We start from the raw sequence: 24,682 nt of genomic DNA on the forward strand, positions 1-24,682 counted from the left end.
GGTACATATATTCAAAGAAAACATGTCTAGGTTATTTTGTCATTAAATTATGTTTAAAAATATTCAAAGACATGTGCGAGGAACCATTTATTTCTAGACTCAGTTAACCTGATTGCCTTTAAGTGCTTGTTACCTTTCTACTGTTTTATTTCTCCAAATAAAATTGGGTTCACTGTCTCCTCCTTTTTCTTGTCCTTTGCTATATCTACCTTACCACTCTCCTTTCTGTCTTCTCCCCCCAAAACTTGTCGCTGTCTAACTTTGTAATTGTAGGTAATTGTTGAGTCTGATGTAACTTTAATGTCTTCATCTATAAAGTAAAGACAGTATTCTCTGCCCCATAGGTTTGCACAGGTGCCTGTACCATGAATGGTGGTTTATATAGATGTTAGTTTCTGCCCTATTTTTATTATTCTTCCTTCCTCATTTCTATTAAGTAGCACTACTGTCAGTATCCCTGTTCTTGTTATTATTTCTCTTTCATGTCAAAAATCAAATTGCCACTGTTTAAACTGTTTGGGCTGAAAAGCAAATAACCCAGTTAATTATGTGTCTATAACATTAGCATTTGCATTTGATGGAAAGTCTGAGAGACCATCATATGTGTAAAGTACTACATTTTTTATATAGCTGTCATTATTGAGGGGACACAGTTCTACAATATAAGTGAATGATTGCATTTATAATTTATACTCTATCAGGATATGTTTATTATGTAAATGAGGTACATTAATGGTTAACAATGTGTGAAAATTTTATCATAATCCCTACTGTACATATATAACAAGAACTTTTAATAGCTCTAAGAAACAGAGCTAAGAAAAGAACTGCATATTTGCCTGACACTCCTGGAAAAGGAAAGGGGCAGAGAAGACTTGATCCCCTGAATATATTTCTAGTATTCTCTCTTCTTGCCTGTAATGACTGGTACAGTAGGATATAGATCCACAACTTACAGTAGTAATTCAATAAAGAATCAGTCTCAAGAAAGACCACTTAATGCTTTTTAATTACATTGTGGATACCTATCAAGGAAAGTAAATTCTATCAGGCACTGTGCTTTATGGAAACAGAAGTTAGACATAGTCTACACTCCTGGGTAATACTCCAAAAAGATGGTTAGATGATAAGATAAAAGAATAAAGTATGTGCACAGTTCTCATGTATCACCAAGAACCTTCTGGATAGAAGCCATTCTTCATCGTTAACTCACTGAATATCCTGAGCACCTCCCTTTTAATTTTTGTGCCACATTTCTTCTTTGTTTTATCTTCTAAGGTCCAGAGAAGATGAAGAAAGTAGGACTAGTAAAGTGTATGAGGGGTTCCTCATAAAGGAAGTATTTTAAGAATGTACTTGGAAGTTAACTTTTTAAAATACTCCCATATCCCAAATCAAACAGAATTCACATTAGAGATTTGCTGATAAGAATTCAGCACTTCACTGTCATCTAATGGCATCCTATCTTAAAAAAATTTCTACTTTATATTTATTTACTTCTCAGTTTGAATCTTCTTCAAGTGCACATTCTTAATCTCCAGCCTCATGTAGAGAATTATTTATTTAGATGTCTCCAAACTGGTTTCTTGGCATAGTTCTTGCATGGTGTGAATAAATTCTTCAGATAAGGTCTTTCGTGACCCACTGTGACGTTCTGACCTTCATTCTTGTCATTCTTCAACAGACCTCATTGAGAGCAGCGTAAGTAGTTTTTGAAATATTTTGACTTTTAAACTGTGGCATAGAATCCTGTCGGGCAGTGGTTCTTAATGTATTTGGAGTAATATGTTACTTTGAGAGTTTGATAAAAATGTATAGAATCTTTCCCCCAGTAAAACATATATATATTCACTCACAAAAAGTTCTGTGTGAAATTTTAGGACATTCATGAAACTCATGTTGCCCCTAGGACCCAAGTTAAGAACCTCTGTTATACGGCAGTGCTTCTTGAACTTCAGTGTGCACACGATCAACTTGTAATCATATTGAAATGCAGATTCTGATTCTACAGATTGGGCGTGTGAGAATGGTACACATGGTCTCAGAGCGTACTTTGAGTGGCAGGGGTAAAGAGGACCACAAGAAAGCATTTTTAGTGCATAAAGAAAACAAATACTCCCTGGCTGGACAGCTTGGTTGGTTAGAGCATTGTCTTAAAGCACAGAGGTTGCCGGTTTAATCCCAGATCAGGGCACATACAGGAAGAACTTGATGTTCCTGTCTCTCTTTCTCACCCCCTTCTCTCATTGAAATCAGTAGGAGACTCATGGTTTGGGTCTCCTATTGATTTTTCATTAATATGTCTTTTTTGGGGGTATTTTTTCTGAAGTTAGAAGCAGTGAGGTAGAGAGACAGACTCCTGCATGTGCCCAACTGGGATCCACCCAGCATGCCCACTAGGAGGCGATGCTCTGCCCCTCTGGAATGTTGCTCTGTTGCAACTGGAGCCATTCTAGTGCCTGAGGCAGAGGCCATGGAGCCATCCTCAGCACCTGGGCCAACTTTGCTCCAATGGAGCCTTGGCTGCAGGAGGGGAAGAGAGAGATAGAAAGAAAGGAGAGAGGAAAGTGAGGAGAAGCAGATGGTCACTTCTCCTGTGTGCCCCAACCGGGAAGTGAACCTGGGACTTCCACATGCCGGGCTGACACTCTACTGCTGAGCTAGCCGGCCAGGGCCAGGACTCTTCTCTTATAAGGACTCCAGTCCTATTGTATGAGTGTCCCACTCTTATGATCATTTAAGCTTAATCACACCTTTTGAAGGGACTTATATCCAAATATAATCATTTTGGGTGTTAGGGCTTCAACATAGGAATTTTGGGGGTGACACAATTCAGTCTATAACACGGTAATTGGAAAGAACTCAAGATTTGTATTTAGAAGGTACAAGTTCTGTCACCTTTGTGCTATTGGAGCAAATTAGGTCATTTCTCTAAGCATCTCTTTTCTCACTTATAAAAGTACCAATAATTAATTTATGTCAACTTGCTTGGGAAAAGTTCTAGTTATTAGGATATTTGACCCAAATTTCAAATTGGTTTTTACAAAATTTTCTAGTGACAGGAGGGTAACAGAAAATAAGGATCATTTCTCAGTAAGCTAAAGTGAAATACAGGATGCCATTAGAACTTCAGAGTTTAAATCAGAGAGGTTGCTGGTTGGCAGCCCATGGACCAGAAACAGCTTGCAAAATGGCTGTTGGCTTGTGTAGTGCTTGAAATTTAATAAGTTAGTTGCCAACTTTTAAAAGTCAATTGAATTCACATAAAAATCTGTCTTTCCAAGTTAAGCTCTTTCTAAGCATGGTAGTAATAGACTCGCCCTGGGTTGCCACGAGGGATCTGGCTTTCCCACTAACCCACACCCCTTGTTGTGCTTGCACATGGGTCATTGCCATTTACTGTCACGTTTATGCTGTTGTTGATGCAAAGATATTATTAGTTATACCAAGTCTCTATTAAAAATGGTAAAATTGAGGATAGAGTGATAGGACCACATGTTTGCAAAAAATGATGAGAACATAGTCTTTTTTATGGCAATGGTATTTTGCAGTTATAATTAAAACATTTTATTGACTTTATTGGGGTTATTAAAATTATACAGGTTTCAGGTGTATAAGTCTATAATACATCATCTGTGTATTCACCACCCCAAGTTGAGAACATAGTCTTTTATAACAATGAATAATAGTATGTCTATTCAGAGAATACAATTTAAAATGCTGGCCTACTTCACTTAATTCCCAGTGCCCCCTGACTCCTCCCTGTAGGCTGTGAATTTTTCACTTCTATTCTTAATGAAAGATGATCTATTAAAGCTGATATATACACGCAGATGAAAAGTAGTTACCTATACATATAATCAAGTGGCAATAAAGACCATTTAGAAACTTGAATAAAAACATTATGGCATGCTTGAGACATTCTGGGTTTCTTATTCCCATTCTTTGATCTTTCAGGTTTATTCATTGGCAAAAAAAAATACTATGGCTCATTGATTTAAGATCTTTTAAAATTTTTCACTGTAGTGATATTAAACAGATCTTGACATTTTGAAAATTGCTTGCCTTCATTACAAACACTTACCTACCTTTTCAGATCTTTTAGAATTTCTCCTTTATATGCTCATTGCTTACCCAACCACCCCTGTCACTCTGTGCTAAGTTGCTAATAACACCAAGTAAGGATTGTATCCCTTTTTTCTCCGTCATCTAAAATACCTAATTTTACTTTTCCTTGAGACTAGTTTATTCTCACCTCTTCTGTATCACCTTCTTTTAAAACATTTATTTTTTTTTGAAGAGTTTTAAATCTTCAGAAAAATTACGAGTGGTAAAATGAACATCATATATTCTTTACTTAAATGCTTCACTTATTAAAATTTGATGTATTCTTTCTCTTTCAAAAATTTGATTTTGAAAGAATCAGAAAAATATGTATCTACTTGCCCCAAGCAAAGCTAAGCCATTTGAAATGGTCGTACTTCATCATTTTTAACGCTCAGTACAGCAGTATGTAGTTTTCTGAGAATGACATTCTCTTTCATAACCACAGTAAAGTTATCACACCCATGAAATTTACTATTGGTACAATAATTGCCATTTAATATACAGCACATATACTCATTTCTCCAGTTGTCCCAATAATGTCTTTTATAGCAGATTTTTAAATTTTATTTTTCCTGTAGCCATATCCAGACAAGTATCACATATTGTATTTAATTTTTATATCAGTTTATTCTCCTTTAATATCTCTATTTAAGTATATTTGGTGCATCATGATTAGGTTAAGTTTAATTATTTTTGGCAGGAATATTATAGAAGTAATATTATGTTATTTCCAGTGCACCACATCAGGAGGTACATAGTTGGTTAAGGTGTTGTCTGTGAGAAAGGTACCTTTCCCTCTTTGTAATTAATGAGTGATCTTTGGCATGACACTTTTAGACTATGTGACTGTACTGTTCCCTAACAGTTTTTTAGCCATTGGTTTTAGAATTCATTGAGGATCATATGTTACTGTGGTGATTATAAAGTAGTGATTTTCTACTTTTATCATTTCTTTGACAATGATTAGTTGCATTCTTCTATAAAGAAGAAATTTCTTTTCTCCCTTTCCTTTTTTTAATGTTAGTACTGGCACATGGATTCTTATTTTCTATATAGTACAATGGGTTATATTCCATTCTTGTCTTTCATTTTGATTCTTTAATTGTTCCAAATTTGGCCAGTGTGAGTCTCATCCATTATCCTTTGACATGTCTCCATCAATTTTTTAAATTAAATTTATTGGATTGATATTAGTTAATAAAATTATATAGGTTTCAGGTATATAATTCTATAATACATCATCTGTGTATTGCATTGTGTGTTTACCACTCAGTCAGATCTCATTTTATCACCACGTATTTGGTCCCCTTTACCTTTTTCTACTTTCCCATTCCCCTTTCCCTCTGGTCACCACCATAGTGTTGTCTGTGTCATGAGTTTTTGTTTATTTGTTTGTCTTGTTTTGTTCATTTGTTGCTTTAATTTCTATATCCCACATATGGGTAAAATCATATGGTTCTTGACTTTTTCTGTCTGAATCATTTCACTTAGAATGATACTCTCAAGATCCATCCATGTTGTTGCAAATGGCTGTTTTCATTATTTCTATGGCAGAGTAGTATTCCATTGTATACATGTAACTATATCTTCTTTATCCAGTCATCTGTTGAAAGACATTTTAGTTTTATGTCTTGGCCACTGTGAATAATGCTGCAATGAACATGGGGCGCATATATTATTGTGAATAAGTGTTTTCAAAGTTTTTGGGTAGGTACCTAAGAAGAAGGGTTGCTGGGTCATATGGTAACTCTGTTCTTAATTTTTTAAGTAATCTCCATACTGTTTCCCCTATTGACTGGGAAACAGTTTATATTCCTGTCAGCAGTGAATTAGGGTTCCATTTACTCCACAGCCTCTTCAACACTTGTTATTACTTGTCTTGTTGGTAATTGCCATTCACATACGTGTGAGGTGGTATCTTGTTGTAGTTTTGACTTGTATTTCTCTAATAGTTTCCATCAATTTTTTTTTTGGATAGGTGCTCTTGGTTCAGTCCAGGTTCTATCCCAGCCCAGAACCAGCTATTTCTTCAAAGAGCTCTTTTCCTTTTACTGGAGAATGATATTTAGAAACTGAAATGTGGGCATTAGGTATATTTCTTTGCAGACGTAGCTAAAAAATACATATGCCATACCAACAATAGACAGTTTTATAAATCATGAGTTAAAACTGATGCTCTAATTTCAACCTGATATCACAGATAATAACTTCTCCTATTCCAGATTTGTATCTCTAAGAATTCTGGTTTCCAGAGTATCTGTATATTTATTTATTTGCCTAATCATATATCATAAACAAAGTAGTTCCATCCTTAATTGCTTGGCAAATGTTACTAAAGGCAGTAAATTTATTAGGTTCAAGTTTTTTTTTTTAGTTCTTTTTATTCTACAATATATCCCACTGAGACGATGTAGTTCAGAGTTTGTTTGTTTGTTTTTTTTGTATTTTTCTGAAGCTGGAAATGGGGAGAGACAGTCAGACAGACACCCGCATGCACCTGACCGGGATCCACCCAGCACGCCCACCAGGGGCGACGCTCTGCCCACCAGAGGGCGATGCTCTGCCCCTCCTGGGCGTCGCTCTGCCGCGACCAGGGCCACTCTAGCACCTGGGGCAGAGGCCAAGGAGTTATCCCCAGCGCCGGGGCCATCTTTGCTCCAATGGAGCCTTGGCTGCGGGAGGGGAAGAGAGAGACAGAGAGGAAGGAGGGGGGAGGTGGAGAAGCAAATGGGTGCTTCTCCTATGTGCCCTGGCCAGGAATCGAACCCGGGTCCCCCACACGCCAGGCCGACGCTCTACTGCTGAGCCAACTGGCCAGGGCCTAGAGTATTTTTGTGATAAAACTGATATATAATTAGGTTTATTTCTTTTTGCATTAATTTTTAGATTTCCCTATCATTATTTTTTTATATATATAAAATATGAACATGGTTCAAAAAATACATTCAGTGAAATCCCATTCTCCTCTTTGTCTCTTCTACTTTCATCCTACCCATACTTTGTAAATAATCGGTATCTTTTGTGTGTGTGTACCCTTCCTGATACTTTACATAGCATGACTATTAGGAGCATAAAACCTATATTTTTTTGGTATTTTTTGTCCAGAATATATATCCACATGTGTTTATAGACATCTTTTTCATCTTACTTTTACTGCTAGATAGTACTTCATTAATCGAATGTTGTTATAGTTTATTCAGTCAATCTCTATATGTAGGAGTTTAATGATTTTTTTCAAAATTTCCCTATTAAAATTTAGTGTTTCAACTACACAGCTGCTAGAATTAGCTAAAGATAATACTAATGATACCAGGTACTGGCAGATTACAAAGCAACTGGAATTCTTATATATTGCATTGAAAATGCAAAATAATATGGACACTTGGAAAACAATTTGGTAGTGTATTATAATGTTAAACATACACATCATATACAGGATGGGGCAAAAGTAGGTTTACAGTTGTGAGTACATGAAACACAAAATTTATTTTTATATTATTATTGTATTATTTTCTATATGAACAACTGTAAACCTACTCTTGTCCCACCCTGTATAGGATCCAGCTATCTCACTCCTAGATGTTTATTCGTTATGTTCACACAAAAACCCATACCTGAATGTTTATAGCAACTTTATTTATACATTGCTAGAAAGTAGAAACAACTTAAGTGTCTTTTAGTGGGTGAGTGCTTAAATGAACTGTGGTATAGGCACACCTGGAATGTCACTCTGAAATAAAAAGAATTAGCTATAGATACATGAAACAACACAGGTTCTCTGTGTTGACCCTTAGATGCAGTATGATAAATGAAAGAAGCCAGATCCAAAGGCTACAGACCATCTGAGCCTATTAATATGACACTCCTTAAAAGAGAGCCCCAGGGACAAAGAATGGATCACTGTTTGCCATGGGCTGGGTGTCAGGGAACAGTCTGATTATGAAGGGGCATGAAGAATTTGGGGGATGGCGGAGCATTTAAAATCTAGATTGTGATAATGATTACAGAACTACATGGATTTGTCAGAACCCACTGAATTACTTCTAGAAAGGGTGAATTTTACTGTATGTAAAATCCCTTAAAACTTTAAAAAGTTTCAAAATTAAGCCCAAAACCTGAAAATTGTTTTCCATAAAGTCAGACGTATGTGTTCAGGGTAGGTTCCTAGAAGCAGGATTGCAGGGGTAAATGCCTGTATGATTTTGTTAGATAGAGTCGATTCTGCTCCATAGAGGTTGTTCCATTCCCACATCTCCCCCTCCGGCAGGGTATGGGGTGCTTATTTCCTTACAACTTCTTAAAAAGCGTATTTTGTTAAGCTTTGAATATTTGCCAGTTGAATAGATAAAAAAATGGCATCTTTGTATATTTTTAAATGGCATTCTTATTACTAATGGTGAAATGTAGTATCTCATACGTTAAACTTCCTGCTCATATATTTTGCTTATTTTTCTAATGATTTTTCCTTCAATTTTAATGAGTTTTTTATACACTAGGGATATTAGTCCTTTACCTATAATATTTTCTATTATTTTGATCACCTTAATTTTTTCCTCCTCTCAGAATCTTTATACTTAATACAACATTCTAAATTGCCTTTTTTTGCCCAACAGTTTACAATTTCTTAGCATATAGTAGATTGTTGTTAAATAAAGACCAAATTTTTATTTCCCTAGTGTTAGCTTTAAGCAAAGAATTCTCTTTTTTTTTTAAAAAAAATGTTTATTTTATTGAGTTTAGAGGGAAAGGAAGGGGGGAGGGGGGGAGAGAGAGATAGAGAGAGAGAGAGAGAGAGAGAGAGAGAGAGAGAGAGAAAAGATTGATCCATCCCTGTGGGTGCCTGACCAGGGATCAAACTGGCAACCTCTGTTGGTTAGAGCTCTTTGGTTGATGCTCCAACTGAGCTGTCTAGCCAGGGCAAGCAAAGAATTTTTGAGGGACTGTCCTTTGATTTTGGCCACAGAACTTTTTGCAGTTTCTCAGTAAAGAAAATAGTGATTTTTCCTTATTTTCTTCTGCTTAGTGCAAACACTTGAGTAAATAAAGTGGTAATCTTTTTAGGGATTTCTCAGGGAGAATCCTAATAACTTGTAAGATGCTGCATAGCAAAATCTGGTACTTTTAGGCTAGAACTTATATGTTCAATGGCTTAGAAAATTCTTTATAGTTTTGTTAATTCTAGTCACTTAGACTCCTAGACCTTCTGGCTTGTTGGTGTGTTGTTGGTGTTCAGTCCAGCTATGAAGAAGGCTCATGTCTAAATGCATTTTACTCTTCTTTTCTCTGAAGTCTTGGTAACAAAATAGGACAGAAAAGTACACTGGTGAAAAATGTTTCCCAGGTATTTCCTGGCTTCCAGACATAATATAGGCAGTCAAAATAGATCCTCTGAATGCAAAGACAGTGCCCCTTCAGCTAATCATGGGTTGTTTTTTTCCCTTCAGAAAGATGCCTGGTACATTTTAATGACTTGAGATCCAACTAATGCTCAGATATGTGCACCAAGTCCCTGCATTCATTTACCAATACTGAGAAACTGGGTTTTTGTGTGTGTGTGTGTGTGTGTGTAAAGAGGTAATCAAAACTATTTTCAAGAAGGAGAATGACTCAAATAATTAGTGAGAACCATGTCTAAATTCCTTGCAAACCTCTGTCGTACTCTTTTTGGATGATCCACCTACTTTGAAAGATTTCATAAGAGAAAAATAAATGGCCTGTGTGTGTGTGTGTGTGTATCTCCTGGGACAGCTGTGAGAACAACAGAGCTGGAGCACACTAATGCATTTCTGTTTTCATGTGCGGCTTTATCAGCAGTGTAGGTAAATTTCTCAGTACATTTGCTTCTGCTCTTGAGGGAGGCAAGCAATCTTTTCTTGTGCTCTATTCTTCTTTCCTAATGGCATGCTTACCCAGTAATAAAGCAGGTAGATTTATGAGGTTGTTACCTGAGGATACTTTCTCCCCCTACCACCATCCACTGAGTCTTTAAAGATGGTAGAAATAGCTATTAACTCCCAACTTGTTTTGGGGAGTAGGAGGTGTTATAAAAATATTAAGTTGATGTATCTGTTAATACTTAAATGCCATTTTTTCTTTAATATCAAAATCACCTTTTTAAAATAAGTTAATTTTCTTTATTCTGTACAAGTGGAACTTAATCCATTAACCTTTCCATTTTCAAAGATTTGACCTGATATATTATAGAAGAAAAATTTCATGAAAGTCAGATCTTGAAGTTTTGTAAGAATTTTTGTAATTATAAATGTTTATTTTTTTTCCCTAACCATCCAATATTTCCACTTCTACTTGAATTTTCTTATATATTCCTCAAAATATATTTTCTGCAGAGGCTTAAAGACTATTTTTTCAGTGTGCCTTTCATTAATTCTATTTATAAATTTATTTTCTCACTTTGTTTCCAGATTCTTTCCATTCATCTGTATAGTGGCATCATTTGATACCTGGTGTATTATTAATAAGATACAAGGCTACTTAACAACAAATATTTTGAAGACAATAATTAAGTATTGCTTTGATGGAAGCTGCTACTATTTATCATAAAAATGTGAAAGTCATATAGAAACAGACTGATTAGTCATATGCACTGGTACCTAGTAACATATGATCTCTAGTGGGTGTGCGATTGTGTAATTGTAGAATATAGTAGTTGCCTTCCTTATATCTACCTCTCTCTTTTTTTTTTTCAGAGACAGAGAGAAAGTCAGAGAGAGGGATAGACAGGGACAGACAGACAGGAACGAAGAGAGATGAGAAGCATCAATCATCAGTTTTTCGTTGTGAAACCTTAGTTGTTCATTGATTGCTTTCTCATATGTGCCTTGACCGCGGGCCTTCAGCAGACCGAGTAACCCCTTGCTAGAGCCAGTGACCTTGGGTCCAAGCTGGTGAGCTTTGCTCAAACCAGATGAGCCTGCGCTCAAGCTGGTGACCTCAGGGTCTTGAACCTGGGTCTTCCTTATCCCAGTCCGACACTCCAACCACTGCGCCACCGCCTGGTCAGGCTATATCTACCTCTTAATGTTGTAATTCAGTCTCCCTTAAATTCTTTTACTGAAATATTATTTTAATTTCTTTATTTATATAATACAGTATACTCTTAGGCATGATTTCTTAGGTACAGAATCTAAAATCTTACTATTTGCTTCTTTGAAAATAAAGAGGTTAGGGCTGGCAGAAGGCACTAATGTTTTTCCATTCATAAACTATATAGGAAATTAGGCAGCTGCTGTCCTTGGTGATGAAATTATTTCATGTGAATTCATAAAGAAAATACTAATTTAAAAAAAGGCAGAATAATCTGAAATATACCATTGGTGGCAATGGTTGATATCTTCATAGATCTATTTGAACTAGAAAAATACAGACTCCAGTATCTTAATGTCTTGAGTTCCTGACTGCCAGGCAGAGGAAATGTTTAACTATTTTAATCATGTTTCTGTATCTCAGAAAGAAAGCCCTTATGAGAGGAAATGACAACGTCCTACCACAAAGTTATCTCTTATCAGTTATAGTCCCAGTCAATAATGATTTGTCAAACTTGGACATGTGTAAAATTCAAGGGCTGTGTTATTTACTTTGGAAAGGAAAAATTAGATGAAGCTGATAACGACAGAGTCATGGCTTTTGTTAGGAGACAGAAACCATTAGAGACAGTCATTGTTAGCTTAGGAAAGTGTCCTGGACCCTCCCTCTGCCCAGCTGAAACTTAAACCTGCTTGAATCATTCTTGCAACTTGAGGGAAGGGAGGGGCAGAAGAGGGGGAAGAAGAATGAGGACAGTTTTGACAGAGATTTAGCATTTTAAATGGGGAGCCAAAGGTGAGCCTCAAAACAGACCTATTTATGTGAGTAAGAAAAACTGCCTTTTGTTCACTTCCCCACCCCCATTTATTTAGGTTTTTGAAAGTTCACTTCTTATCCTTCCAAACATGTAGCATTCCTTCACGTACAGTGTAGGTTGCTCTCTTCCTTTCCCCTTTTCCTAGATGTGATTCTTTTTCATTAGTGAAAGCAGAGAAAACACATCTAGCTCAAAGCAACATGAGTCAGTGCATGCTTTACATACCTTTCTTCTCACAGCACTCTTGGTTCCACACAGTGCTCCTAGTGTTTCTCCCAGAAGGAAGCATGGAGGAAAAATGATTTCTAAATAGTAAGCTATTTTTTTTAGTATGGGCTTTATTTATTATGGGCATATTATTTATTAATCACATTAAAAAAGGATTTTATTTATTGATTTCAGAGAGACAGAGAAAGAGAAAGGCAGAGGGGAGGAGTGGAAAGCATCAACTCATTCATTGCCTCTCCTACATTCCTTGCCCGGGCAAGGCTGGGGCTTCGAACCAGCGACCCCAGCATCCCAGGTTGATGCTCCTTCCACTATGCCACCATAGGTCATGTAATAGAAGGCTACTTTAAGGATGGAGGTAAAATTTAGGAATTGAAGCCCCACTTTACTCCATCTTTTGTTGTTAGATTTTTGTGTACTGCTTTCAAAGCAGGCAGTCATGTGTTTAAGGGGGACTTAACTGTATTAAAATTTCAGGGCTAACAAGTAGCAAAGCCAATATTTCCAAGTCGGGACACTTTAAACAGTTTGAATTTGAATATGATGATGTTAAGTCAGCCTTACAGACAATAGGTTTGGCTGTAAAAATTTGATGGAGATAATAGGAAAGGCCTTTATCTCCTGTGTGTGTGTGTGTATTTTGGTTGGCCCAGATAAACCAGTCTTAGTAGCCCGTTAGTAAAGGGTTCCATTAACTTGTTCATCAGAGATTTGTGGGGAAACTATTCCCTAATGTGAGTGTTTATTTTATAAGGATGACTGACCTGTGAAAGGCTCTATCTGAAGAATGGCTTGAAGAAGTTTCCTTTTGAATGAAACTATAGCTCTCAGTCAAAGCAAAAGAAAATAAATAAATTGCATGAAGAACATATAAACAAAGTAGTGATTGAGTTTTTTTATCCAAAAATAGATAAAGAAATTTTCTGAACTTTTTATAAGTATATTTATAATAAATAACTTTATATAAAAGTATAATTTCTATACAGATCATTTTTTACAGTTTTCCTGCCTTTTTTATATGCATGTTTAATATTTATGAAGTTTAAGTACTAATATAAATATAACTTTAGAAAAAAATCTTATTTTCCTTCAAATTTCCACTTTGCAGTCAAAGAGGTAAGACTATAAAGATGCTTTAATGTTGTAGTCGTTTCAAGTGAGAGTACTTAATGTTATCTTGTTGCTTTATTTTGTGTTATTAAGTTGAAAACGGGTGACCGTTTGTACTCTTAAAGTTTCAATTTTTATGTGCTTTTTAAAAAATTGGATTTATTAGGATGACACTAGTTAACAGGTTTCAGGTGCCCAATTCTGCAACACATCTCTGTACACCATACTGTGTGTCACCCCACCCATTACCCCAAGTCAAGTCTTTGTCCATCACCATTTACCCTTCCTATGCCCTCCTGCACGTCCCCACTCATGGCAATCACTATGTGCTTTTTAATCCTACCTTTTCTTAACCTACATGTGCCCATCTGTCTATAAGCTGTGTTCTCAGTAATCCTGCTTGGGCCATGGTGTAGGATCTTGAGCACCTTACTATTGATCTTTGGATTTACATAAAAGTTAGTTTGAGTGCTTACATAGTATGCAGCACTATGAGATTCTTAAGCATAGAGATTTCATGTCTGCCTCATGGATGGAAGCAAATGAACAAATTCATTATTAAATCTGAACCAATAAACATAGAGATGCTTATATTCTGATGAATCATGCAATTGCCAGTGTTATAGTAAAAACTTCAGCTAGGTCTTTAAAAAAAATTACTTCTTTATGTAATTTTGTATTTTCTTTTTGCTTTATTATTATTATTTTTTGTTCAGTATTTATTTATTTCAGTGTCTCCTTTTGTTCTTACTAAATTCCTGTAGGTCAACTAGTAGTTTCTTTTTTTAGTTGAGGAACTTGAGGCCAAAGTAGATTGAGACTTATGAGTGTCAGGTCATGTGACAGATTGATTTTAGCATTGCAACTGTACTCCAGTTCTTACCTGATGTTTTTTGTTTTACTTTCTCTTTTGATGTCTAGGTTTAATCATATTCATTGTTCATAGTATAGTTTGCTAGTATTATTTATAGAATTTGCTTTTCCATTCTTTATCTTAATTTTTATATGATCTTCCCTCTCTTCCTAGCATATTTCTGTATTTTGATTGCATTCTTACTTAAATAGTCACTAATCCTTATAACCATCACAAGTTGGCTGGCAGGCCATTTAATTCATCCTTTGTAGCAAGTTTTGTATTGACCACAGGAATGTAGTTTTTAATGTAGACTACCATGAATCTAAGAAGGCAAAGTCGAGTTTTCAAAGTCACATTTCCACCCCTTTCCTACAGGCCCACGACCTAAAATATATCTCTAAAAGCAGATGCAGGACCAGTGACACCTGTTACTCCTCTCTGCTGTCCATCCTTCTGTTCTGTGTCTCAGCCTTGGTGCTATCTTCACAGTTTATTAACCACATGGCTAAAATGCCAAAATTAGGTTTCTGGGAGCATGGTTGGTTGGTTTGTTGGTTTGTGTTTCTCTCTTAGAAGCTAGATCTGGTTATTTATTTGTTTTTTATTTCCCAGTTAAGTAGTAAAAATGAATGCAATTGCTGTTTATTGCTTTGTTTGAATATTTGTAACAATCTTGATTGTTTTGCAGGTCCCTGGGGCCCAAGATTTGGTAGATTTCTCTCCTGTTTATCGATGTCTACACATATATTCTGTCCTGGTAAGTCTTTATCTGGTTCTGCCTAATAAAGATGTATATTGAATTCCAACTCTGCTTTCTCATTATTAATAGTTTTTTTATTTATTATTAAAAGTAAGGAGAGAGAAACTATTATTTAAGATGTATTAATTATAAAGAAAGTCTCTTCTTGAATCTTTTGTTTGTCATGTAATATGCTATAGCTAGTAATATTAATTTCTATTAGTCATATTTTATGTATATTAGGTTATACCTAAAAATAGTTACAATTCAGATTTCAGTTCTTAATATAATAATGTAGTTATTTAAATAACAGCCTATCTTTACATATAAAATAATATTTGTAAAAACTGTTTTTTTAATTCCTGATGACAACTATTTTTTAGTTATATAAATCATATGGAAAGAGGAACCTCCCTGAGGGGAAAATTATATGGGTGCTAGTGGTATTCTAATAAATGAATTAGAACTTACCTCCATCCTGATAGTACACCTGCATGCAGACGCACAGATGCATACAAAGTCAGTCAGAAATTATACTGTGAAATTAAAGACAAATTGATAAGAGAAGCCCATTATTGATCTTTTTTATAGCAAAGCTCAGAGAAGCTTTTATCAGGTTGTTTTTAATGTTATGCTAAATGAAGTAAGTCTGAGTATATATTGTTGCCCAATATGTTATCCATTTTCTTTCTTCATGTATTTAACATAGTGTCACTTAGTCATTACTCTATTATTTCTGGGTCATAAGGGATATGCATAATATTTCATTTCACTAATTTTTAATTTTTGTGAACCTGATGAGTATTGAATGCTAGCTCTTTGTTATAATCTGCATTTCTCTGATTACTGGTATCATTGTGCTTCTCTTTATACAATTACTAATCATTTAAGGTTTTCTTCTCTAAACTGCCTATCTTTAACCTTTGTCCTTTGTTCAGTTTTGTATTGGATCTCCTTTTTTTTTTTCCAGCAAAACACCTGGAAAATAAATATAATTGTTTTCCTTCTGAAATGACTTATTATATGTAGAATAAGTGAAAAGATTTTTATGTTTTGTTTCTGTTTCACAGTGATTCTTTTTATTTTAAATTAAATTTATTGGGCCCTGGTTGGATAGCTCAGTTAGTTAGAGCACTGTTCCTATACCAGCAAAAGGTTGCTGGTTTGATCCCCAGTCAGACACATACAGAAACAGATTGATGTCTCTCTCCCTTTCTCTCCCTTTAAAATCAATAAATAAAAAATTTAAAAAATTAAATTTATTGAGGTAACATTGATTAATAAGATAATTTAGGTTTCAAGTGTACAATTCTTTGATACATCATCTGTATATTGCATTGTTTACCCACCACCCAAAGTCACCGTATATTTGATCCTTTTTACCTTCTACTACTCCTCTGGTAACCGCCATACTGTTACCTGTGTCTATGAGTTTTTGTTTGTTTTTCTTGTTTGTTCATTTGTTGCTTTCACATATGAGTGATATCATATGATACTTAACTTTTTCTGTCTGACTTATTTCATTTAGGATGATATTCTCAAGATTTGTTGTTTTAACTTTTTATTTTTGCTGGAAAGAGGGATTTCAAGAACTTTTTATATATGGTAGATATTGACATGTTAGGATGTAAATGCTTTTTTTCCAGTTTGCCATCATATACTAAACTATGGCTATGTTATTTTTCATTAAACAGAAATTACTGATTTTTGATATAATCAAGTCCATCAATTTTAACTCTCTGTAGTTTGTATTTTTGCATCTTATTTTAAAAAAAAAAATCCCTTTCTATTCTACTGTCATAAAGCATTCCCTTGCATTGTCTTTAACATTTTACCATTCACTTTAGATTTTTTTTTTTTTTTTTTTTAATTCTGAAGCTGGAAACGGGGAGAGACAGTCAGACAGACTCCCGCATGCGCCCGACCGGGATCCACCCGGCACGCCCACCAGGGGCGACGCTCTGCTGCGACCAGAGCCACTCTAGCGCCTGGGGCAGAGGCCAAGGAGCCATCCCCAGTGCCCGGGCCATCTTTGCTCCAATGGAGCCTTGGCTGCAGGAGGGGAAGAGAGAGACAGAGAGAAAGGAGAGGGGGAGGGGTGGAGAAGCAGATGGGCGCTTCTCCTGTGTGCCCTGGCCAGGAATCGAACCCGGGTCCCCCGCATGCCAGGCCGATGCTCTACCGCTGAGCCAACCGGCCAGGGCCTCACTTTAGATTTTTATTTACTTTGGATTCACCATTGTATATAGTAAGAGGTATGGATCAAACTAAATTTTCTTTATATATAATGATTTCAGTTTTACCAACCCCATCTACTACATAATTTTTACATCACCAGTTATTCTGAGTAGAACTTCTGGCATACACTAAGTATCCATATTTATTGAACTTGTTTTCCAAATATATTGATATAATTCTGTGGTTTTTATCCTTTAATTTTTGAATGTGGTGAATTTCATTGATAGATTTTTCTGTTTTTGAACTATCTTTGCATTCTTTAGATAAATCCAACTTGAGGAGAATGTACTACTGCTTTTTTTAACATCCTGTGGAATTTAAGTCTTATTTGTTTATTTATTCTTTTATTTATTTTTACTCTTGCTTTTTCTTTACTCTTGTAGTTATATGTATGGTCATAAGGAGCACAGAACTATAATTTTTTTTCTATTTTTTATATGGTCTGTAAGTCAGTTTTATGCTAGCCTTATTAAAATGGCTAAATATTCTTCCATTTTTTCTATCTTATGAAATTATTTATGTAAGATAGGAGCTACCTGTTCCTTGACAGTTGAGTAGATATCCCATGTACAGTAGTACACATTTTTTCTTTACCACACAATTTTCTCCTTCCTTCCTATCATCTTGCTTCCATTCTTCATGATTTTGTTTAGTTTCTCCATTAGTATGTATGGTTATAGGAGTTCATAGTTGTTGCATTTAAGCCAAAAGTCTGTAGAAAAAAGAACCATATTCACTTATATCAAGTTTCAAGGTTTATTTTAAGCCTTATAATTGAAAAATCAAGTGAAATTTTTCTCTCAAATAATGTAAAACCTATGAAAATGGATAGTTTGTTTAGTTTAATCTTATACCTCAGTACCAACAACAGCTCTTGACATATGGTAAGTACTCAATAAATATTAGTTGAGTGAATAAATAAATAAATGGTAGCTGAAGAATGCCGTGCATTTGTTTGAATATATACTAACTCGAACCTTATTCATTTATTTATTCAATAAACTTATTTGTTTTCTCTTTTGCATGAAATGGACTTGGAGAATCAAGGATGTATAAATAAGTTAAGAACTTATGCTTTTAAAAAATTACACTCTATCAGGGCAGAAGTTATAATTTTTGAATGACTATAATATGACAGCATTATACCCTTATACCTAATCACTGTGTGTCTGCTAATTTATGTAAGATTTTATAATAATAGAAATTGTAAAAAATTTTCCTCAAGTAAGAACTCTTAATAGTGATTCGTAAAAGTACTGAACTAACTTATTTGCACACTTACTAACTGTGCAGTGTTAGGAAACTCATTTAAACCTTAGCTTGTTCACATGTGAAATGTAGTAATTATTACCAGCTTAGTGCAGTTACAGGTATATATGAACAGTGACTAGCTCAGTCTGTGGCACATAATTAGAATTTAATAGATGGCAGTTAATTTAAAAGTTATATATCTCTGGTGTTGATTATTAGACACATTATTTTATTAGTATTTTAAAAAAATATTTGAGCAAGTATAGACATGTAGATATAGGTTCTACATTCTTAAGCATACAAAACTATATAGTCCTAAACTGAAGACTAAACAAGAGGACCTTAAATTTCCTATTCAAAAATAAATTCTACATGCAGTATTTTGTAATGTTGAAATAGTTAGAATTCATACATTTTTGTAATGAGTTGATAAGGTATTGTTTCTATGGCAGAAACAGGCCCCCTACCCCATTCATAAAGTTTTCTAGTTTTTTAAAGGATATAACTAGTTGTAAGACCTCAGCTCTCTTTTTTCTCTGGAATACATGGTTATATTGTAGACTTTGCTGTTCCAGACCCACAGGGACTTTGATAATTAGATATCTCCTTTGCTAAATAAGGGCCAGAGCCTGTATAACTTCTAGGGGGTTGACAAAGCTTTGAGGGGCTATAATTTATCACTTTTCTGTATTTGTTTCCTCATTCTCAAGTTACTAATTTATATTATGTATGATGAAGGATAAGTCCTCATAATATTAGTGGCAGGGATAGTTAAAAATGGATTACTTAATATTAGGATTTGTAACAAATATTTTATTTCCTGATCTAATTAATATTAACATTAGACTTTAAGATTTGAGAGTATAAGTGAAGACTGAGGAGAAAATAAACCTTATATCTCTCATTCCTTTCCATTCAAATACTTGTCTCTACTTCATCATTTCTCATCAATCCAGTATATTTATCTTCTATTCATACTAATACCCTCAATCTGTATATTACTGGACCTTTCAGTTGCTTTTGACCTTGTTGATAACACACTCCTTAAATCACTTCATCCCTTTGTCTTCCTTTTCAATATGTTCCCTTCTTTCCTACCATCTTTTTTGAGAGTTGTTCATTGTTTTGGTCCTTGTGGGCTTTACTTTGTATCCCTCAGTGTTCCCACTTCTCTTCCTTCTCTCTTGCCTTTCTTCAATGATATTACCTACTTTTATGGTTTAATGTGCTAATGATTTTCACACCTATCTCTACTTATCAGCTTTTCCTGGAGCTTTACACTTTTTACTCTAATAGTCTACTGAACCTTACCTTATTCCATAGACAGCACAAATTCTATATATTTCATTAAATTATTTATTTTATTTATTCATTTTTAGAGAGGAGAGAGAGAGAAACATGGAGAGAGAGGAGAGAGAGACACACAGAGAGAGAAGGGGGGAGGAGCTGGAAGCATCAACTCCCATATGTGCCTTGACCAGGCAAGCCCAGGGTTTCGAACCAGCAACCTCAGCATTTCCAGGTCAACGCTTTATCCACTGTGCCACCACAGGTCAGGCCTCTATATATTTCAGAATGAACTCATTAACTCTCACCACCCCCTTAAAATATACTTCTTCTGAATTTACAGAGAGCTCAGATAATGACAGTATCATCTACCTAGTTACCATACAGAAACCTAAACTCTTCCTTTTCCTCAATTCCATATTCGGTCCTCAAAATCTTGCAACTGTTACCTTGATCTCAAAATGGTCCCATCTTCCCTGTCTTAAAACAATTGCCCTAGTTCAGATTCTTATTGGGATTATTGAAATTGTCTCCTAACTGTTCTCCCTACCTTATATCATAAATCACTAACTCTTCTCTATCATGATAGTAATCTATCATATGAATATGACAAATATGTTATCTGATTAAAATTCTCTGTGGTCAGGGGTGGAGTAAAATATAGCAGTCTAGAAGATAACATTGCTAATAGTAGTCTAGAAGGTTTTCTATGTCCTGTCTGCCATATTTCCTGCTGCTTACCACCTTGCTCTAATGATGCTGAAATGCCTTTAGTTTTTTGAATACATTATGCTATTTCATGTTTTTCACCCATTTCTTATGCTAGTTCTACTGTCTGAATTACTATTCTCTTTTTATTTTACCAATTCATATTTCTTTCTTCCTTTTTTAATTTTATTTAGAAAATTAAACTTAATAGAAGGTTTTAGGTAAACATTTCTATAGCATTTGAACTGTTGATTATGTTGTATGCCCATCACGTAAAGTCAGATCATTTTCTGTCACCTTATATTTGTCCCTCTTTATATCCTTCTCCCCACCCGCTCCCTTTTCCCCTTCCCTACATCCTCCTCCCCCTGGTAAGCACTTCACTTTTATCTATGTCCATGAGTCTCAGTTTTATATCCCACCTGTGTGTGAAATCATACAGTTCTTAGCTTTTTCTGATTTACTTATTTCACTTAGTATAATGTTCTTAAGGTCCATCCATGTAGTCGTAAATGTCATTATGTCATCGTTTCTTATGACTGAGTAGTATTCCATCGTATATATGTACCACATCTTTTTTATCCAATCCTCTATCAAGGGACACTTTGATTGTTTTCATGTCTTGGCCAATGTGAATAATGCTGCGATAAACATTTATTTCATATTGTGTCCTCCAGCAAATTTTCCTGACATTTCAAGTTGATGTTGGTGAACCCCCATCCCATTTACACTATTATAGGACCCAATATATGTTTCTATTAGTGCTTACTATATTATATCATAGTATTCTAAATATATATTCTCTTTTCTCAATAGACTATAAGCTCTTTTAGGGCAGGTACCATGTTTTCATTCATTTTTTTCATCCTTGTACTTAACATTCAATATTAGCAGTATATAATAATAAATGTTTGTTTTTAATTTTGAAAGATAACTACCCTCCTTTGACCTGCACATGAATCCAGTATTCTAGTCTCAGGCAGTGTTATACAATATCAGGGCTGGGACTCAGACGAGGGAAAACAGTTCTATTGGTGTCCAACGGAAGGATCATAACAGGAGTAACAAAAAGTTCTAATATTTTGTCATTTACAATAGTGTTTATCTGAACTTTTGGCCTGGAGGATAACAAGGCACACTTTGAATAAACATGGCAATATTTATTATTTTTAGTGAAACCGACCTTCCATTCACCCCCCTTTTATGGCTGTGCTGCTTATAAATTCCCAAAGGATTATTTGAAAAATCCTACTTATATCTGCCAGCCTTATCAGTAGGGCAGGAGTTCACGTATTGTAACAGGAGGTCAGATTTCGGTCATGGTCTTGTAGATGGGGCCAAGCACCTGTAAATTCTTCCTTTGGTGACTAAAGTGAAGTACAATATCAAACAGGCAGTGAGACTTTTCTAGGAAGTGCTGAACTTTGGCAGGAAGGGCAAACTTTGGCAGGAGGAGGGGAGGGAAGAAAGTGAACAAGGGTCAGATAGTGGTTAATTGAGACTCGGTCCTTGACGTAGTAATGCAATGGTAGTGTGCATGGCAAAGTTAGATATATTTTATTGAATCGTTTTAACAACTTAGACTGTTTAAATCTTCATATACAGTTTAGAGATGGGCAGGTAAGGGGTAGGATATAAAAACAGTTTACAGTCAAAGATAATATTTTTAAGAAGGGAGAAAATAACAAGCTAAAATGTTTTCTGGAAGGGAAATGATGAATAGTAATCTGAGGTACTTGTACATAGTGTAGTAGTGATTTAAAAGATGGATGGACTATCTGTCTAATGAAGAGAAGAAATCATTCTGTCTGGAAAATTCTTTTGAAAATTCTATTAAGACAGTGATATCTGCCATGTTTATGGGCCTCAAGTCTCGAATGCAGCTCATTTTGGACAAAGATTTGTATGTACTTTTAAGCTCCTCTATATACTATAACATCTTTCTGACTCTTCTCCAAATTTGCTGCTTACTCACCCTTCTATCACTGAAAGGGGGTATAAATATATATATCCCATCAGAGGAACTTGGGTGTCATTAGGAGACTGGGGGAGCAAAGCTATAAATACAACTGTGCCCCTTGTGTGTGAGTCTCATTTATGATCTTATCTTCTTGGGTATCTGCATCATCTGTGTAGTAACAATTCATTAAGTTAGAAAATGTTGATAAATGTACACCCTTGAGCTCTTTATTTTCCTGCATGTGTGTTATACTATAATAAAAAGTTTAAAGATTTCTACCATCTTGGGTTTAGGGATAGAAATCATAGGAATGTATGAGTTTTTTTTTTTTTTTTTTTTTTTATTGAGCAGCAACCCCTTTCGTATTATTACATGAATTATAAGAACCTCAGTTGTAACCTAATTTTCCTTCCATCACTAAATGAGACTATAAACCAGCCAAAGATATAAGAAAATGTGAAATGTAGTGCAGTGAATTTATTATTACAAAGACTCAAGAAAGCACAGTATTATTGTGTTATTTTCACTTCCTTGGGCAAAGGGCTCTGAGAATTTGATGAAGGCTGTGAACCTGTTCCCCAGACAGAATGCACATAGGTACATGCATATATTACTTTGCTTAGAATTTTAGAAGCTTCCCCATCTTCTGAATCTTGTCCATCAGAGACCTAGACAGAATCCCCCATTGGAAGGGAGCTACAAGGTGAGCTAGCTTTCACATACCTACTGGCTATAGACCTATGCCTCAGAATAGCTTACCCCAATTCCATTTGAGTATCCCCTTTTATATTTTCTAAGGACTCCCTACCAGCTTGTCTTGTTCTTAGATTTAGAAGCCTTGCCAAAATCTAATTTAAAAGCATATTTCAAAGTGATCTTATTTCTGTGTCATAAATTCTTATTCCTTGATCAGCCATTATGCATGCATGGCAAGCTGCTAAACTGTTTTCTGCTAAGAATCAGTTAGCCTCAGCACCTAAACTAATAGGTTTGCCCCCCAAATTGAAGAATTTGGGATTCAGAGTAGAGATTTAGGAATAATTATGAGAACTGTAGTGATTTATCTCCCTGAACATAAGTAATTGTGTTAAACTTTGGAATATTTTACCTTTAACTTGTAATAATCTCTCTTGTTTCTCGGCTGTACTTAGGAGAGGTGACTCAGCAGTAGAGCTAGAACTCACCCACACTCTCTTTACAATCCCTCATGCGTATTGCTGGAGCAGAGGGCGGGTGAGGTGGCGTGGGCAGGAACCCTGGATAATGTTTCTCCCTTTCTAATCTGAGGGTTTCTACTTGTATGGTCTGCACTGACAGCTGGGAAAACGACAAAAATCATGGTCGTGTACCTACAGATAACAGCAAGGAAAGGATTCAGAGAGTGGAAAAGGGAACAGATATAAGCAGTTTTAAGTGACATGTTTTCTGAGGTATTCAGGAATTACATAATGATATTACTTAAAGAACTTTGGTAGCAATTGGCTATTATAGTAAAGCACTTGGGAAATAAATACTTGAATAGTCTATGACACTCCTGGAGTATTCAATTAAAGAACAATGAATGTTTTAGGCATTCTCAAGGTTAGCCTTGAAGATCTTATTATGTTGTGGTAGTCAAAGGGTTTATTGTTTACATATGTATTTGTAATATTATGTTGGGTTTTATGTAACACTTTGCTCAGCAATCTCATAGTATTTCACAAATTTGACTATATTAAGTAAGTGACTTATATGTTAAGTATGAAAAAAATGCCTCACTTAGTAGAGACTGGCCTCACTCTGAATCATGGTATGAAATAGATTTGTTGGCACCAGAGGTAGAGTTTTAGGGTTCTTATTCTTGAACTTTTATCAGAAAGCACTGTTACTATTTAATAATCAAGTAAATTTAGCAGCTAGAATTGCAACATAGACTTAAAGCATATCTGAAGGACTGAGTGTAGTTTGGATGGTCAGATTTAAAATTTTTTATTAATTTTAAAAATGAGACGCTCTTTAAAATAACCCAACAAAACATTTCTGCTACAGATTGATTGGCAAATGAAAAAAAATCGTATATTAGTTTCCCCTTGTTTTTGCTAGTGCTTCTCACTGACCATTGATCTGACAGTGAATGCTAATCAGTAATTAGAGTTCTGACTGGTATTTTAGTTTTTATTATAATCAATTGTACTTTACTAGCATAGACTAGTTTTTTTTAGAGCTACTCTGATTCTATTATAAATGTTGATACCTTCGATTTGTACTTATTTCATATAACTAGTAAAAATCCATTCTTTAAACTCTTTCACTATTTTACAGACACCTGAGTGAACATTTAAATGCTTGGTTTGAGTG

General features: G+C 35.1%; 1 protein-coding gene across 4 annotated transcripts in view; it reads left to right on the plus strand.

Moving 5' to 3' along the window:
• EXOC6B (exocyst complex component 6B) overlaps positions 1 to 24,682 on the plus strand; it is a 638,754-nt gene that overhangs the window by 239,594 nt on the left and 374,478 nt on the right. For all 4 annotated transcript variants that reach the window (XM_066378003.1, XM_066378005.1, XM_066378007.1 and 1 more), the window contains one exon: positions 14,851 to 14,919. In XM_066378003.1, the coding sequence (XP_066234100.1) occupies positions 14,851 to 14,919 (69 nt within the window). The remainder of the gene's footprint in view (positions 1 to 14,850; positions 14,920 to 24,682) is intronic.

This window comes from Saccopteryx leptura, chromosome 3, assembly GCF_036850995.1.
Source record: "Saccopteryx leptura isolate mSacLep1 chromosome 3, mSacLep1_pri_phased_curated, whole genome shotgun sequence".
Lineage (NCBI taxonomy): Eukaryota > Metazoa > Chordata > Mammalia > Chiroptera > Emballonuridae > Saccopteryx > Saccopteryx leptura.